This window comes from Peromyscus leucopus, chromosome 1 (genome assembly GCF_004664715.2).
Source record: "Peromyscus leucopus breed LL Stock chromosome 1, UCI_PerLeu_2.1, whole genome shotgun sequence".
Lineage (NCBI taxonomy): Eukaryota > Metazoa > Chordata > Mammalia > Rodentia > Cricetidae > Peromyscus > Peromyscus leucopus.
The window spans coordinates 17,489,161-17,507,723 of NC_051063.1; the positions used below are offsets into that span (position 1 = coordinate 17,489,161).

Genomic DNA, 18,563 nt, shown 5'->3' on the forward strand with positions numbered 1-18,563 from the left:
AGCAGACATTCTTTATATCCTTCGCTCTCAGAAAGGAAAGGAGAGATCAGGGACAGACTTGGCAGAGCCTATAGCTCACCTTGGGATTCTTGAGGCCCTCTACAGGCCTATGACGTCAGAATGACAGTGGGATCTACACATAAGCTCTTTTCTGTAGGTTTAGTATGGCTCTTGCAGCCTGTCTTTTCTTTTTGTCTTTAGAAATGGGAGATGGCAGTTTCCAGGGTATTTTGAGGCTTAGACTTGGCCACAGTTGAATCATTTGGAACATTTAGTACTCATCCATCAGAGTGATAGCCTGACAGCCCTGTATTTCTTTTTCTGTTACAAAATCATCTTCATTTTTCCTTTGCTGGTTATTGTATTAGAAATCCGTAAGAATATATAATGCTGTTCCAAAAAACTTCCAAGGCCAGGGCAGTTAAAAGGTGAAGTTGAATGTCAACATGCCTCAGGGGTGATTTAAAGTCACAGAGAGCTTCCTGCCGTTGTGACTCACCAGCCATGTCCTCTCTTCCTTCCGAGTGCCCTTTCCCTCCTCCTAGTCGGGAGTCTCCGGGTAAATAGAGTTGTCACTTAAAGGGAGTTTAGGGCAGCAGCTATAGAAGAGTAGACCTTTCCACTTCTGTTCATGTCTGTGAGTTTCAGGAGGGAGGTACCCAAAGGAGTCGGCAGAGCAGAGGCTTAGCATCGCATCAGCCTGAGGTCATGTTTGACCTTGACGTGGGAAGTAATTCCTTGAGATTTTATTTTTCAAATAAGGACTCTACTTTCTGCCTGGAGGTTAATGTGAGGATTGCCTGAGTTACTGTGATGGGAGTGCTGGGTTTCTTTCATACATGTCTGCTTGTGTGCTTGATTGGCTCAGGGCAGTTTATTCATGAGAAATACTTAAATGCTATCATTCCTACCTGCTGTGCTGGGTTACTTGATCTTTATACCATCTGGAGCTCTAGTTGAGAGAGTTAACCGACAGTTAGAAAGTAGTGTAACCTTGGAAGGTCTGGGGAGCTCTGAGTCCAGTCGGGAGCACCAGAAATGGTTCCTTAGAAACAGCTGCTGAGTCTAGAGACATACAGGTCATGTGTGCTGTCAGGGATATGGAGTACCACAGCTCCTCACCTCTGCTCTGTAGCGTGATGGTGGGGGTGTGGCCTTGGGGGAGAATTGGGACTGAAAGGCCTGGGAGATGAGATATTCCTGGAAACTTTCCTGCTAGCCCATTCTCATAACGTCAGATGCAACAGGCCAAGGTGAAATTCTTGGTTATTTGAGACCATCTTTTGTTAGATTGATAGCTAATTGGTGAGGTTTTGGCTCAGCTGCCTGGATCTACTTCTGAGCTCACATCTAATCACCCTTCCTTGAGCTGCACTTAGGAGGGTTTGTTGTGTTTCCCATCACTGACACCCTCCACTAGCCTTTCTTACCCTTTTTCTGATCTCAGTAAAATGTACTGAATTTTTTATTTTTATTTTTAGTCCTCTTTCTGTTGTTATAAGTCCTTGGGCTCAGCTGGAACATGCTGTGTGCTTTGTCTCTGAGAGGAAGTAGTTAATAAAAGCACCAGTTGTCTAGACCGACTTAGAAGTGCATGTAAGCCTGAGTGTGATGGTGCCCACTTGTAATCACGGCTACGCAGAAGCTTGGGCGGGAGAGCATGCGGGATGCAACCTGGGCTACATAGTGAATTGAAAGGTGATACGGATGGGCACCTTAGTGAAATCTCACCTCAAAATAGACGTGAGTGGGTTAAAGAACAGATAGCTGAGTGGTACAGTATCACACTCAAGCGCTAGTTCTCAAAGTAAAATAAAGACATTTTAAAAGCACAGTAGGTAAAATGAGCTAGCATTATCAAGGGTAGAAAGTTGAAAATAGTATCTTAAAATGCCTGATGTCCAGTCTTGGTGAGAGGCTGACAGTGAGCTCTGGAAAAGTTGTTGCCATTCTAATAAAAGACAACAAGATCACATTTAAAGTATGTAGAGTCATAGCAGTTGTGGTTTGTGGACTTGATCTTACGCAAAGAAACAGTGGCAGAGACAGCGTGTATGGTATGGTGATTAAAGGTGCCACTCAGTGATCATACAGACCTAGATATGTGTTCTAGCTGTTCTAGCTGTTCTACCATCTTGCTGTGTGCCCTCATGGAAGCTACCCAGCCTCTCTAACCCTCATTTTCCTGCCTATGAAAGGAGTATGGTGGAAACTCCACTAGATAGGTTGAGTGGTACACACTGAAGAGGAGGATCCCCATAGAGTAATTGTCATAGTGTTCTTACTTAGTAAACACTGGCTATGAAATATGAAGATTTCATATGTGAAAGCATTCGTAATTGTGAAAATTAGAGAGGCTTACCCTCGGGAGTAACGGATCCATTAACATTACAGTCTATATTTTAGTCTACTAAAGATCATACTGTATTAGATTACTTAAACAAAAATGTTAATAGTAGGTTATTGGCATAAAAGTAAATATAGTGTAGACTTGACACAGTTTTAGTATACTGGTGTTTAATGAAACAAAAACACTTATGAGTGGTTAGACGGTGCCTGGGACATAGTAAATGCTAACCAGGTGTTCACATGTACAATCGTGTTATGGTTTTGTTTTGTTTGTTTGTTTGTTTTTTAGTAATAAGAATAATAATGTTTTAGTATGAAGAAAAATTAGAGAGTAACGCATGATTAATGGTGCTATGGGGTAGAAACATGATATTTTAAAAATTATTTTTGAGGGGAGTAGAATAATATAAATGAACAAAATGTATTGTGACTAGCCAATTAAAAGTTGTTATTATGTCACTGAAAAAAATAGAGATGTGCAAATGTCTGATAAAGTTACAAAATAATTTTACATCATTAACAAAGGATAGAAATGCAAATCATAACCACAGTGAGTGAAACAGTTTCTTACCAACTAGAATGGTAACAGTAATGGCAGATAGTAGCAAACGTCACTGAGGATATGAGAAGTGGCCCTTAATATGGCTGGTAGGAATGTAATCTGGTGCCATCACTTTGGAAAGCAGCTTAACATTCCCTTAAAAAAGAGAGAAAGAGGGAGAAAACCATAGAATTACTGTATATGGAGGGACCAGGTACAGTTAAAACTAGTAGGTTGTATTCTTGGAAGAAAAAGAATGGCTATTTATGCTCCCACAGCCCCATTCTGGAGAATTAGAGGCATGTTCATACTAAATCCTGTGAGTGAGAATGTTCATAGCCCCAAAACAAACTGTTGACAGCTCAAATGTGTATCATATGAAAAAAGGAAAACCAAAGGTGAGGCCTTGATAAAATGGACTGTTGACCATAATAATGGAATAAAATACTGGAGTGCTGTGTGATGTAGATGAGTCTCAAAACATAATTTAAAGTAACCAGATTCAAAATCAGACTATTTTGTTCCATTGATCTAGTAAGCTCAGATGCTCAGAGGTTATTAAGTGCCTGAGACTAGGGAGGGAATGGGAAGTGAATCCCCATGGCAATAGAGGACTTTTTTGCAGGTGTCTGTGTATAAAAACATTTGAAATCAGCAGTAATGTCTACACAGTCCTGAATATACTCAAAATATTGGTTTATATATCAGTTCCAAAGCTTGGTTTTGAAATTGATTAGAAAAGCTTAGAAAACAGCTAAGAAGTTAGACACTATGCCATTAGATATTTAACTATGTTAAGTAATTAAAACAAGAACTTTTTCAAAAATAAAATAAAAATATAATAGACTCCAGAAATAAATCCTAGTATATATAATTATGTGAAGATTCCATTAATAACCATTAAATATGGCATGTCACATAGAAAAAAAGAATCTCAGTTTATGATGACTGGAAAAGTTGGATTGACTTTTTAAAAAATAATTTAGATCTTTTTATACATAAACTGAATTGTAAATAGATTTTTAAAATCTGAGAAGAAAATAGAGACCTGGGGGCAATGTGTCATGTAAATATTGTATGATTTCACTTTTATGTGGAATCTAGAAAAGTTTGAATTCATTGGAAGCAGAGTACAACAATAGTTGGAAAAGTTGAGGAAGGGATTAAGAAAGGTCACGGTTACAAAATTATAGTTAGGTAGAATGAATAAGCTCCAAAGATCTCACACAGCTTAATGACCAGAATTATAATATCCTATGTAGGGACTGAAGTGTTGGCTCAGTGGCTGAGAGCACTCACTGCTCAAGCATAGGACTGGAGTCTGGTTCCCAGCACCCACAGGGTGACTCATAACTGTCCGTAATACCAGTTCCTGAGGATCTGACACACTTCTGACTGCCCCAGGCACAAGCACACACATGGTGTGCGTACATACACTCAGACACAGATATAAATGTATTTTTAAAAGAATAGTGTCTTATGTATATAGCTAAAATTTACTGAGGGGATTTTTTTTTTAAGTAGTCTCACACAAAAGATGAAAACTCTGTGAAGTGATGCCTGTGTTCCTTAGCTTGGTTTGTGTCATATCACAGTGTACACATGCAAGCCTGTGATTACAGTGTGTATCAGAAGAGTATACATTTTTATCAATTACGCCTCAATAAACCCAGAAAAAAGAAAAATTAATTGTAATAGTATATACTGAGAAATGTTTACAGCATGTATCCTAAAAGTAGAGATTTAATATCTCCTTCATGTATAAGTATCTTTAAAACGCCTGTAAGAAAAATAGATGACTTGCTGATAGTAAATTGGGCAATTCATAAATGAAGAGAATAAGACAAGTGTTTTATTCATAAAGAGGTAACAAAAGAAAACCAAACATAAAGCTTTTAGCTTTTCTTATAACTAAACACAAACCACTTTTAGATAGTATTAATAAATTAGTAGTAGTTAAAGTTTTCATAAGAGTTTAGGAAATAGGCATTAATAATGTACCTCCAATTGAAAGATAAACTGTACAGCCTTTCAAGAGGGCACTTTATAATAATATATGTCATCAATCTTATAAAGTTGTTCTCTTTGTCCCAACAAATAAACTTCTAAACATTTCTAAATACATGATTGGGCATGCACATAGTGTCACGTGTAAGAATTCCTCAGACGGGAATAGAAGCAGGGAGGAGTCGACACTGGTCTTGAGGGTGAGATGCTGTGTGATGGATAGTGAAAGGTGCCGCTGCACAAGGCTCAGTCCGCAGCCGTCCTGTCCGCTGACAAGCGGGGCCTGCGTGAGCAGGGTTCTGCTTGACACACAGTGGGGGGACTTGGACCACCATGGAGGAGAAAGCAGGGCAGCAGGAGCTTAAGGCAGCTCCACGTGGTGTCCTTGGTCAGGAAACAGAGCAAGGTGAAAGCTGCTTTTCAGCTTGCTTTCTTCTTAGGTCTGGGGATGATTCTGCCCACATTCAGGATGGGTCTGCCCTTAGTCAGATCATTCTGGAAATACCCACATAGGCATACCCAGAAGTGTGCTTCCGTGTTGTTTATAAATCCAACTACGTTGTTGGTGAAGATTAGCCATCACTAGTGTGCTTATAATTTAAGCGGAATAGAATCAGTTCAGAAGTTATCTCCCATGGGCTAATGTGTGATGTGATTTTCTATTCTTTCATATTATTGCTGTTTCTATAATGATCATTTTTACCACTGCCGTAGTTAAGGTTGGGTTTATTTCATCTTATAACTCTCAGGTCATACTGTCAACCCAGTGAAGTTAGGCAGGAACTCAGGCAGAAACCTGGAGGCAGAAACTGAAGCAGAGGCCCTGGAGGAACTCTGCTCATTGTCTTACTCCTCATAGCTTGCTCAGCCTATTTATTTACACTATCCAGGACCACTTTCCCAGGAGTGGCACTGCCTCCCACATCCATCATTAGTCAAGACAGCACCCCACTTGTCTACAGGCCAGTCTTATGGAGGAATTTTCTCCATTAAGATTCATTCTTAAATGACTCCAGTGTGTGTCACGTGGACAAAACCTAACCAGGACAATCACTTGTATAACGGGTGAAAAAAAATGATTAGAAATGTGTGCCTGCTGGCATGTGTGTTTTCAGTATTTCATTTAAACCAATCAACCCCTCTGTTCCATAGTCCTGTTGCTGTGTTTACTTATCCACCTTCTTATGTGGAGGTTGGAAAGAATAAGGACACTGAAGGTGCATTCTAAAAAACATTCATTTTGTCAGTACCTGACTTTAAACCATTCCTTCGTCTTTTTAAAGTCACTTAAAAGTAATTACAGTCTTTGTTTTTAAATCATTCCCTATATACTTTTTATTCTAGTTTCTTTTTTTTTAGGAAAAAACCTAAAATAAGAAAATGTCCTGAAGTTCCTTGTTTCTTCTTGAATTAATATGCATCTTTACACGTAGAAAAAAGAATAGAATAGGGTTTTTATTTTTTCCTTTAAAAAGTCTTAATCTGGGACATACTCATGCACATGTGTGAATGTAGAGGCCAGGGGTTGATTTGGGGGTCTTTCAGTTGCTTTCTGCTATCACTCCAATTACTTCTCTCCCCCTCCCTTTGTGTGTGTGTGTGTGTTGTAGATGTGTGAGTGGACAGGTATGCATGTATGTGTGCACCAGAGCAAGCAGTCAAGTGTCTTCTTCTGTTACTCTTTATCTTAGTGCCTGGCTGCAGGATCTGTCACTATACCAGAAACTCATCTTTCTGGCTAGCTGGTCGGCCAGTGAGTTCTTAGCACCTGCCAGTTTCTGATCCCCAGTGCTGGGGTTAAAGGCATGTGCAGGGGCTTTCTCCATGAGCACTGGGAACTGGAACCCAGGTCCTCATGCTTGTGAAGCTAATGCTTTTCCCATGGAGACACGTAGCAGCCCCCACCGTCTGGAGATAGCGTCTCTCACTGGACCTGGAGCTTACTGAAGGGGCTAGACTAACCAACAGACCTCAGCGATCTCCTGTCTCTGCCTCCTGAACACAGGATTTCAGATGTGCTTCCCCATGCCTGGCTTTCTCTGTGGGTGCTAGGGATCTGTACTCGGGGCCTCAAGCTTAGCACTTCACCAACTCAGCCGGCCCCTTTAAGATTGTTTTTAAAATAATTCAGTTGGTTTTATTGAAAAACTTTCATCCATGTGTTGCTCCTGTCTCAAAGTTAAATAATAAATTCCTTTTGAAATTCATCAGTTTGTAATACAGTGTTTTAAATACTTTAGAACCTAATTGCATTCCATTTTTTCATTATCGTCAGTTTGAGGCAAAGAGCCCCACATGTGAGCCCCTGGGAAATCCTAGTTTTTGTGCATCATAGTCTGTGCTTAGCTCTTTGAATTAAGAAGTAGGAACAAACAGACACAGACTCTGCCTTTATGTCATTTATTGTGAAGAACAGTTAGAGTCTCTTACTGAAAGTATAGTGCCTATCCATTCAGTTGAATGTAAATATAAAATGTAATAAGAATCAAAATCACCTCTGAATTTATGTTGTGTATTTTCCCTTCTGCAATAATATTACTTGTAAATAAATACCCCAAAATTCATTAATTTCGAATTTGGTTTTCTTTGTTGGCCATTTACAGTGTAGTAAGGTGAAGGGAAAGAATACAAGTCCTTAAACTCAGTGCTCAAGAAAGAAAAATGCTGTTCACTTTATAAGGGAGAAGGGATGCTAGCATGCATTGAGCTTCTAAGAGAACATCATGTGGGACGTTGTAGACAAGAGATTGGTGACAGTGAATCAAAGAAAGCACAGGTGGTGATGGGAAGGAAAAGCCTTTGTAATGCTCCTCTCACTTCCCTCTCTCTTTTTACAAGATCCTTCTTGATGAGCTGTCTTCTACTAAACACTGGGCATCCATGCATGTCTCAGACCACAGTGGATTTCACTATCGCCAGTTTTTGTTAAAGTCTTTGATTAGCCAGACTGCGATGGACACTTCTGAACTGCAGCAAAACTCTTTGAAAAATGAGCCAAAAGATGAAGAAGCAACAGCTTCAACAGAGGAACCGAGGGTAAATCTTACCCAGCTCCTAGAAGAAGAAGTAGACTTCTGCACAGATCTTATTGATTCCTATCCAGGACACGAAACCCTTTGGTGTCATAGGTAAGAGAAGAGAAAATCCATTTCCTATGCTTAACTGGCTGTGTCCTTCTGAGACTGCAGAACTTTTGTTATAGCTGACTTCTGTCTCTGAACGTAAATATGGTCATCTGGTTTCCTGACTGAGAAAGGGCTTTTGTTCATCATATCATTACCATTGTTAATGTGAGGTTTCTCACCCACATCTTTGCTTGCCTGTGGTTTAGGTTCACCCTTAAGTATACAACAGAATGACTTGTGTTACTTCCAAAATAGTCTAGAAACAAAACAAAACATAAAAATGTTTCATGATTCTTTGGAGAGCCTGACAATTAGCATATCAGGATGGAGGGCTACCACGGGGTTTTAAGAAAAGTAAAATCTTCCAGATCATTTTGATGCAGTCAGGATTGAGACTAATGATTAGACCATGGATAGAAGGTAAGCTTTATCATTTTCCCTGCTCTAGTGGTCTGCACATTAATTATCTTAAGTATGCCAACAATCAGAAAGGCCAGCAGTTGTATTAACCTGGCTTTTGAGTACATTTGATCCTATAAACTTCATCATGGAATGAAGTCCAGGTGAGTTAACACTGTGCTTCCTTTATTTTGGATCTTTATCTATTTGGAAGTATCTCCGTCTGTCTAAGTCCACAGTCTACTTCAGGCCGTAGGATTCAGTCTAGAAACAAAAGACTTGTCTGTGCTAGGCAGGATAAAGATTGTGAAGTCTGTACTTCCTGAGTTACTGAGTCCCCACCCCTTTTTCCAGTCTAGTCTTTCTCATGGACTGCTGAGCTGGTCTGTTAGCTGCTAATCCACACTAAGTACAGGAAGGCCGACGTTATCTTTCCTTTTTGTAGACCTTCATGAGTAGACAGTGGTCTTTTCTCTTCACAGCAAGGCTGCCTTAAGAAAGACAGGACATGAGGCTGCTGTTAGCGACAGTGTAGCTCTGTTGTACCTCCTCTTCACAGTAGGAAGGCCCGGAGACTTCAGACATTGAATGAATGATGAGATGTAACAGCTTAGAACCCCATCTGTCATGTCAGAGTTTGTGTAGCAGATGTGTGCCCCGTGAAAACGGGGGATCATGAAGAGCAGGTTTCATTTTAATGAGCAATTCCAGGTGATAGCTGCTCGTAGATTGAAAACCGGAGTGGCATCTTTTATGTGCTTTGCTCAGAGCTTAGTGTATCTCCACTGAATACTGATATGCAAGACTAAAGTGGAGGTTTAGGAGAGAGCTTAAATAAGACCAACTGCCCCAAGTGTGTTCTTCGAGTTTTAAAAAAGACTAGGGGCTGGTGGGATGGCTCAGTGAGTAGAGGCGCTTGCCAGCAAGCCTGATGGCCCAAGTCCCATCCCTAGAAGTTGGAACATAGAACTTGGTAGAATGAGAGAACTGACTTCTGTACCCACATCTACCCCCCCACACACACACACACACGCATGTGCATAAATAAATGCAATAGAAATGTCTTCAGAAAGGACTGGATAGAGGCTATGAACTATGCCTCTAGTCTCGAGGAACTGTTTAATGTACCTCGTTTCTGGATTACTTCTAAGATTCTAAATGAAGTTGGTATTTTGTTTTATATAATTTATGGAAAATATTGAGCTTTTATTGTTTCTAATTTGTGTTAGAATTAAAACTGAAAACTCACTGTGATCTGAGTAAATGTTTACCAAAAAGTCTTTAACAGCAAGACTGTTTTCTCACATATCAGCAGTGAGGGTTGAAACCCTGAGCTTTCAAGTCACTTGTCTCTTTTCCCCCAGACAGCTCTGGATTATGAAGTGGGTGTGAGCTAATACTGTATATTTTTAAATTATCCACTTTAAAGTATTGCCTGGAAATCTTCAGTTTTGTGATGGTGTTCTTTCTTCCATCCCATATCCCACCCCCATCACAGGCGGCATGTTTTCTACCTTCAACATCACTTAAATGGCAGGTTTCCTCCAAGTTTGACTCACCTGTCACCTGCAGACTGCTCTGGGGGGGCTTTAAATGACTTGCACCTGATTCCAGCAACCCCTCAACTATCTCAGGCAATGGAAGTGGACGGACTGAATGACTCCAGCAAACAAGGCTATTCCCAGGAAACCAAGCGCCTGAAACGGACCCCAGCTCCAGACTCTCTAGGCCTAGAGATGGAGCACAGGTTTATTGATCAAGTATTATCCACTTGTCGGAATGTAGAGCAAGCCAGGTATGCCAATGCATACAGGAAATGGCTGGTGACTTTGAGTCAGTGAAAGGGGTGGATTCATCCTAAGAAATTCCCCTTTTAGTGCAATATTGCTTTCCTTTCTCAATGCCATAGTTGCATGAACTGACTGGCTACCTATGTATTCTTCATCTAGAGCTTAAAAGTCTGTGAAAAACCTTTTGTTGTATTTATTTTGTTAAGAGCCAGCATTCTTTTGGGTACAGAATAACTGTAGAGTTCCTTCTTGCTACACAATGAGTCTTATTTTTTTTTTTTTTCTGTTTGATTCCATGCCCTTTCTGTTTCAGTGTTTGGGCTTCTCATTTGGTTCTTGAGATTGGTTCGCACACCTTTACTCGCCTCAGTTCCGTTGCTACATAAGCAGTTTCTTTAGAAATTGACAATTTAAGTTGCACTTCAGCTTAAGAATATTAGTACATGTGCAGAAGGACTTGATCTAATTGCAGTTTTGAGACTAAAATGGCTAGGTGGGTGGATATGTGAAAATGTGAGCCACCTCTTTCTCAAGCATGTTCTCCAGTTACCGACTCAGAGAACCACAGCCAGGACTGTTAGAATTTATATAGAAAAAAAAATGCTTCCAATGTAATCTATTTTTTAAATGATTATTTAAAAGAAACTAAACTAATTTAAGAGTTTATGTAATTGTAGTACTGGAAAATTATTTTTATTACTAGTTTTGATAGATTGTTTTTACCTCATATTTGGTATATGCCAAAACAGTAAGTCAGCCCTTATAAAATAAATTCTTTTAAAAAAAAAAAAAAACCAGAAATGCCACTTTTAGTTATTACTACTTTTTTCCTTCTAAAATCATTCATGAAAAGTGGGAGAAATCTACACAGAAATGTAGTCCTGGAAAGCTTTCTTTTTAAAAATTTAAGTTACTGAGGTTATACTGGATAAACTGCAGAGTTTTTGTCAAGTGGCTAGTCAGAGTTTACTGGCAAAATCCTGGGGGAAGACTAGTTTTGAGCATTATTTCAATTTTTACTTTTAAAATCAAACAAAACACTTTGATACTAAAATCATCAGGGATAAGTACCAAAGTCCATATAGCTATATCTCAATAACAAGGGCTGTGTTTTTCAGGTTGGCGAAGTGGGGTGGGAATGGGTCAAATACCGTCTCCGTCTCTCTTCTCCATCCACCCCTTCGGATGAGCTGTGATTCTTCTGTGCATCCCTTCTCTTTATTCATCACTCACTGGTCCATATTTTTTTCTCGTGTGTCCTTTTTTCAGGGATGCCCACTGAAGCTATTATCTCTCTTTGGTCAATGAATTTAATACCTGTCAATGAATAAGAGATGTCACTCTCATTCTCCCTTTTAATGGTTGTCTTGATTTGGGTTTCTATTGCTGTGGCGAAACACTATGAATAAAAGCAACTCGGAGAGGAAAGGGTTTATTTTGCCTATGCTTCCAGGTCACAAATAGTCCATCACTGAGGCAATAACTCAAGCAGGACAGGAGTCTATAGGTAGGAGCTGATGTAGAGGCCGTGGAAGAGTGTTGCTTACTGACTTGCTCTCCATGGCTTGCTCATCTGGCTTTCTTACAGCACCCATGAATGGCAGCCCACAGGGTGGCCCCATTCATAGTGATCTGGGCTCTCTCCCATCAATCACTAATTAAGAAAATCTCTTATAGGCTTCTTTATAGCCCAATCTTATGGAGGCACTTTCTCAATTGAGGTTCTCTCTTCTCAGATGAATGTAGCTTGTGTCAAATTGACATGAAACTAAGACATGAAACAGTGGTAGAAGCTGTCTCTTGTCTGCGTGTGCAGAATGTAAGCAATGATTACAGAAATAAGCACAGCCCTCAAGTTTTGTGTGTTCTCTTTCACAGTTGGTACTGGGAAAGGCAACCACTCCTGTCTCCCCCTAGTGGGAACTTGTGCACTTGAGGTAGGCACACTTCATTAAGAGGGGGGGGAACCTTTAACTTGGGCATCATGGTCTTATTAGTGGCAGCCTGCTGAGCTGAGTGACGCATCTAGGATACTAGAAAAACATTTCTACTGACACCAGTACAAAGATCTTACTCTCTTGGAGCAGTTATTTTTACTGTTTTATAGTATTTAGATGATAAAATACTCGACATTGTGAACATAATTCTACAGCTTTCTATATACAAAGCATATTTTGAATCATCAAATACCTCAAGTTCTACATGGGTCTCTATAGGAAAACAGTTACATGATGTTTAGCTCCTCTGAGATTGAGTAGAAATGACCCAGCAGTTCCTGCTGCCGAATCCTGTCTTTATTCGGTATTACCTTTTCCCCCAGCATCCTTTTTAGTTTCCCAAGGAATAGGACTTACATTTGATGTAGTGTGTCAGGACGTGAGCATAGGCTATGCTGTATGAACATCAACTAAATTTGTATAGTGTCCATGCCTTTTTATATCTCCTACTCAGCGTCTTGGTCATCTTCAGTGTTATGTTAGCTGGCTTCTTATGTCCGCCAAGGCTCAGCCCATGCCTCCCAGAAGCCATGGACTCCTCTAATATACACCATGGTCTCTTCTTCCTAATATGGTTGGAAGTTGGTAGTAAAAGTACAGATATCTAAAAGATCCTGTTTGTATGCGGCTTTTCTGTGCTACATTAATTAGTTCTGAAGTCAGCATTTGTAAGAGTTGTTCACAGGACTTAGGATTTCCCTGTATATTTTCCCTGAGCGTTTACCATTTACCCTCTCTAGCAAGCTACTGTGTCTTTGACCAAATGAACTAATGCAGTAGAAAGAAAATGTATAATTTAGGGGCTTGTGTAGTCATATTCTTCTGTACATAAGTTGTTGCTAAAAAGAAAAGATGGTTTAGACTGACACATTGCATATGATTTTTACTGGGAAATTAGCAGGCCATTATACCATCCTATGGATCAGGAAAGCTACTGACGTGCAAAAGTGCTAAGATCTGTGGCTTCTGCCACAGCCCTGCCCTACCTTTCTTAAGTCTGTGTATTTTGGTGATGTATTTTCAGGTTGTATCATATGCCTTGCACATTATAAGGACTTAATAACTATTAAGTTGACTAATTCAGTCTTTGAAGAAGGGAAAGATTGGTCATGAATGATGGAATAATGATCAGGAAATTAATGAGTTATAAGTGAGTGAAGTGGGCTAGTTTCGTTAATACTTAAAAGGAGCTCCCACATGTAAAATTAGTGAGATTTAAATTTAGTGTCTTCATTACCTTGTTTAGACTTGTTAACTCTCAGTCATGAGATGGAGCTCTAAAATTCTCTTAACTGTTTGTTTGTCTACACTAAAAACTCTCAGAGTCAATAAGACCCATTTGATAAGAATATTGTTTTCTTTCACTAGATGATGTTGAAGAGCAGATCTTGCATACAGAGCCAGAGGCACATTTGAGCAGCTAGAATACTGCTTGGATTTAGAGAATTGTTAAGTCTGTATCTGTACAGGAGTCATCCCGATCCCCAACTTGAACTGTGGACCTTTTAGGTACTCCGTGAACCTGTGTGAGCCATTTTTTAAACCTAAGGATTTTATACCTATTACTAACCCCTCTTCCTTCTGTAGAAGCTCTGGGCCCAAACATTTCTTACTCTCATGAGACAGTTCTACCTTAAGCTAAACGCTTCATTAATTCTTTCCCTTTGTTTTTGCTGGTGCTGAGGATCAGGCTCAGATTTATTAATCAGTCATAGAATTAAATGTGTACAGATTATCACCAAAAGCCACTTATAGTTTCAGATAAGGGCTACGTGACATACAATGTAGAAGCAAGCTTTTGAGTTTATATGCAGCAGTCTGCAGAAAGCATGTGTGGTAGACATTGTCATTTAGTTAATGTTCAGATCCTCTCAGTTCATGTGTGTGTGTGTGTGTGTGTGTGTGTGTGTGTGTGTGTGTGTGTGTGTGTGTAGAGCTTACTAAAAATTATCAGTCTTGCAGTTTTCTCTTACACAGCGCAAGGTTGTGTCTGGCATGGGCCAAATGTAACTTAAGTGTGGAACCAACATCATACAGGCATCCCAGTTGGCTCCCTAAGTTAGGGAAGATTCATCTGTAAAATGAATAATTCTCTTTTTTTATTTTCAAAAAAGCTTCTTGGGTTTACTGTTATTTTGCTGTTAGAAAACTGTACTTTAAATTTTTTAAATGCTTTATTCTAAAAATTTTGAGCATTGTAAAAACCATATCTTTTGTCTTAAATAAAACTGCAAACCCTAGCAATATGTGTGTTCCCCCACCCCCGACACATATGATCTGTAATGAGCTCTTGCTTATTAAAGAAGCATGTTGGGGGTACCAGGAAACTTCAGCAAACTTGGTCTCATAGAAGCAGTGAGCAAGAAAAAGCCACCCCAAGAATTTCACATCCTGTCACACAGTGTCTTCTTTAAAGTAACTATATTATGTTAACTTGAGTGCCTTTCTTACCTCAATGTGGATACAAGGTTGTCTTACACTGAACTCTTTCGTTTAACTAGTAAACAAGATAGAAATGTATCAGACAGCTCGTTGTGATGCAGTGGGATACTGACTGGAGAAGACAGGATCTTGTGACGTATATTTCAGTAACTGGCAATTTTTGAGTGCTCTTCGAAGAACCCCGAGACTTAGAATCCGTTCTTCCCCTTTGACCGCTAACGTTTTGAGATTGGGAGGCATCGTGATTACAGGGCAGTGTGCGCAAAGGCTGTACCACCTGCGCTCAAAAGGAAGCAGGCGCCCGGAGCACCTGAGAGAGCAGGTGCTTGTCCCAAGGGACACTTCGCCTTACTCGGAAGACCTTCCCTCCCTCCCTCCCTCCCTCCCTCCCTCCCTCCCTCCCTCCCTCCCAAATCCAGGCATGGGGTAGGTCAGTTAAAAGGGGAAAAATAGGACTTGCTAATACCAAAAGAAACGTGGTAAATACTAAAATGATTTTTCAAATTTTATGTATTTGTGTGTGAAAGGGGAGGGTAGGACCATCATATTTCATGATAGCAAATAATTTTTCTTTAAAGATTCCAGAGTGTTTGCAGAGAACTCTTGAATAATATATCTCTTATTTTGTGTTCATAATTGATGCAGAAACCAATGTATCTATCCTGTGTGGATTTAGGGTGTGAGGGGAATTCTCAGGCTCTCGACTTTGACTTCTTTACCCTCTCAGGCCGTCCCTGTTACCACGGAACAACTAGAGACTGTTCACTTACAAATACAGGGCAGTTAAGTTGCTCCGCTGATGGAACAGTATGCTTCCAAGGCTATTAACTGTATGAAGCGTGTGCTTTCTGAACAACAGCACAAGTCACAAGTCACAAAGCTGAGCCTGACATTATTAGTTCATTGTTGTTCCTCAGGGTGTAGAAAATTTCATCAATTTAGAACAAAATTTTATATTTTGTGGCCAAAACGAAAAGGCAAAATATGCTAAGTACATTGCTAGCTGTTGAACGTTAGTATGTAAAAGCTAATACATACTGTCTTGCTGCTTGTATTGTGAATGTTATCATAAATGTCGCCCATGAAGAGAATTTCTGTGTTCTCTTTCCACTTTGGGGAAGTGGAGAAAATTCTGTTTTGTTTCAGTTGACATCCTCAGCCTTTAGAAATCATACTGAGGAAAACAGTTACTGTTGTTTTGCAGATTAACAGCTGTTTTGATTCTAAGACTTCTTTTTCTCTGTGAGTGTGAGATGCAAGACCTAGGCATGTTCAGGGCATAACATAATTCCTGCCATGTTGTGGGAAACCAACAAGTCAGAGCTGATAAATACTGGAGAAAGAATATTAATATCTCTCTCTCTCTTATTAATGTCCATATTCTTAGTTGTGAGTGAACCGTACTGTCTTGTATGAAAAATACATTATCAAGTTTAAATATAAAAGCAAGACTGTATAACATTGCAACCAGAGTTGAGGTTCCTTTTATGTATCTAAATTATGTGTGTGCACATACACACATCTAAAGAGATCTGAAGATTAGGCATACATGATTTTTTTAACAAAAGATTTTATCCCATGAATTTTATTTTTACATTTGCTCAAAGTGTTCTTATTTAAGGTAATTTTCTTGCAACTTCCTCTAGCAAAGTTGGAAACTGACCTAAGTGTCCATTTGCCCTATTTAAATATTTGTGAAAACAGTTTGATTGGGGTTGCATGGTTTATAAACCATATTGTTCTGCTTTTCTTCCATCTCTTTAAGGAATCAGCCTTTATTTCATGCCTAGCAGTCACTTTCCTCACAGCACTGTGCAGCATATAGCAGATACCTGTTCATGTTTATAAAGTGATGGATAATACATATGAGGTATTTTTTTAATGTGCCATGGGGCAGTATGCTAATGTTGACTCTCCTGGAAACTCATTTATTCCTACATCCAATGTCATGTATTTGAAGCAGGCAGCTTTTGTTGGTTAAAGAGTGGTGTAGATGGAGTGCAGATATGAAGTACTCACTCAGCTGTTGTTCCCACATCCAACAGCTCTCACCAAAGAGACTGTTGCCCTCTCTTCACTGGAGAATGTATTTGTAGAGTAATGTGTTGAACCCTGAAAAATGTTATTACATGACATGATTTATTACACATTTGTTTAGGCTGCAGTTAGAAGCATTATAAAAATATTGTTTTAATAAAACCATGGTATGAAGATAGGAGCATAAAAAGTTTAAGCAGTAGCTTGTTGTGCAAGACACATTTAATAAATGTCTTAAAATATTGGCAACTGAACTCTTAAAAGAGCTATGGCCATCTTTTGCAGCCCGTGGATGTATCAGCCTATCCAGCACTTTCTGGCAGAGGCTCTTTATTTTGCCCTAATTCTCTCTCTCTTTTTCTTTTTTTTTTTTTCTTTTGGTTTTTCGAGACAGGGTTTCTCTGTGTAGCTTTGCACCTCTCCTGGGACTCACTTGGTAGTCCAGGCTGGCCTCGAACTCACAGAGATCCACCTGCCTCTGCCTCCCGAGTGCTGGGATTAAAGGCGTTCGCCACCACCGCCCGGCTATTTTGCCCTAATTCTCAGTTGCTTTCTGGTATCATAAATGTGATAATGATAAATAGGAAGTTGTGCTGGATGACTTCACCTAATTTTCTCAGACTATGTTTGACATGAGGAAGAAATTTTTATCAATGATACTGTAGTTTGAGTACCAATTCAGATGACCTGATGCAAAAGATTTAAACAGTTTTGAAACAAGCATTCCTACCTGAAGTGTGAGGAAGCAAGTGTGTCGTGCAAATGTAAGTGGCTTTGCCTTCCAGTGAGCTTGCTGATGCATGAGTGTGTCACTGGCTGTAGGCAGCACTATTTTTTAGTGTATTTTGTTCTAGGAGAGTAATGGAGTGTACCCTAGACTAGATCACATTACTGTTTCTGAGCTGGAAACATAAAAGATGAGATATTCTAAGTACGCCAAATATTTCTATACTGTTACAGAAACAAAGAGAAAAATTTTAAAAGTACAGCAATGACTTTTTCTAAGCTTGGGGTTTTGTATGCTAGTTAATTGCTTAGTTTAACGTTCTAAAACTGAGGGACTTCCACTGAAGAGATGGATCTCAGATACTATATTCTACTATTAGAAGTCGCCATCTGTGTTGTTTACATTGCTTGTAGATTTTCCAAAAAGAGCATTCAGTAGGCTGCAGTTAACACTGGGCGCGTTCCTGTGATTCAAGGTGCACCATCAGATCCCAGGCATTAAGTGTGTGTTTGTCTAACTTGTTTTCTGGGAGACACTGTCTTCACTGATAGTACTTCCTGCTATCATAGTCTGCATCGAAGTCCTTTAGCTCTTATGCATAGCAATCCACAGTTTTAAAATGATTAAATCTCTTGTGATGTATACCCTGGAGAGAAATAAGAATAAATTTTGTAAAAAGGTATGTGCAAAGTACACATATGGTATTTTAGGGCTTAGTATCCTAGACTGATGGAATTACGCTAAATTCTAAGGTTATCACTTGGACTTTTGGCTAAGATTAAATGTAAATTCTAAGAGTAACATAATTATGTATTGTTTATGACTGTAGTGTTCAATGGAAATGTAATGTGAGCCAAAATGGATTTATAATTTTCTAGTAGTGATGTTTAAGAAGTGTAATTAACGTTAATAATATCTTATTTAACTTAATCTATTAAAATACTATTTCAACATATAATCAATATAGCAAAATTAAGGAGATGCCTATCTCCTTCTTCTCTTTAGTCTTCGCCGTTGAGTCGTCTACACTCACACTGCCCCTCCACTCTGGCCATGTGTCCTGTCCTCAGGCTTCCCATGTGGCTGGGTGCTGCTACAGCAGCGATGCAGATTTATAGGGTACAAAGTATGAATCTGTTTCAATTTGGA

At 39.4% G+C, this 18,563-nt stretch overlaps 1 protein-coding gene across 1 annotated transcript in view; it reads left to right on the forward strand.

The window, feature by feature from the left end:
* Positions 1-17,073, forward strand: part of Ptar1 (protein prenyltransferase alpha subunit repeat containing 1) — a 37,801-nt gene extending 20,728 nt beyond the window's left edge. Inside the window, exons 6-7 of the mRNA XM_028893995.2 lie at positions 7,736-8,025; positions 9,920-17,073. Coding sequence (XP_028749828.1) covers positions 7,736-8,025; positions 9,920-10,262 — 633 coding nt within the window. The 3' untranslated portion in view covers positions 10,263-17,073. The remainder of the gene's footprint in view (positions 1-7,735; positions 8,026-9,919) is intronic.
* The last annotated feature ends 1,490 nt before the right edge of the window (positions 17,074-18,563 follow it).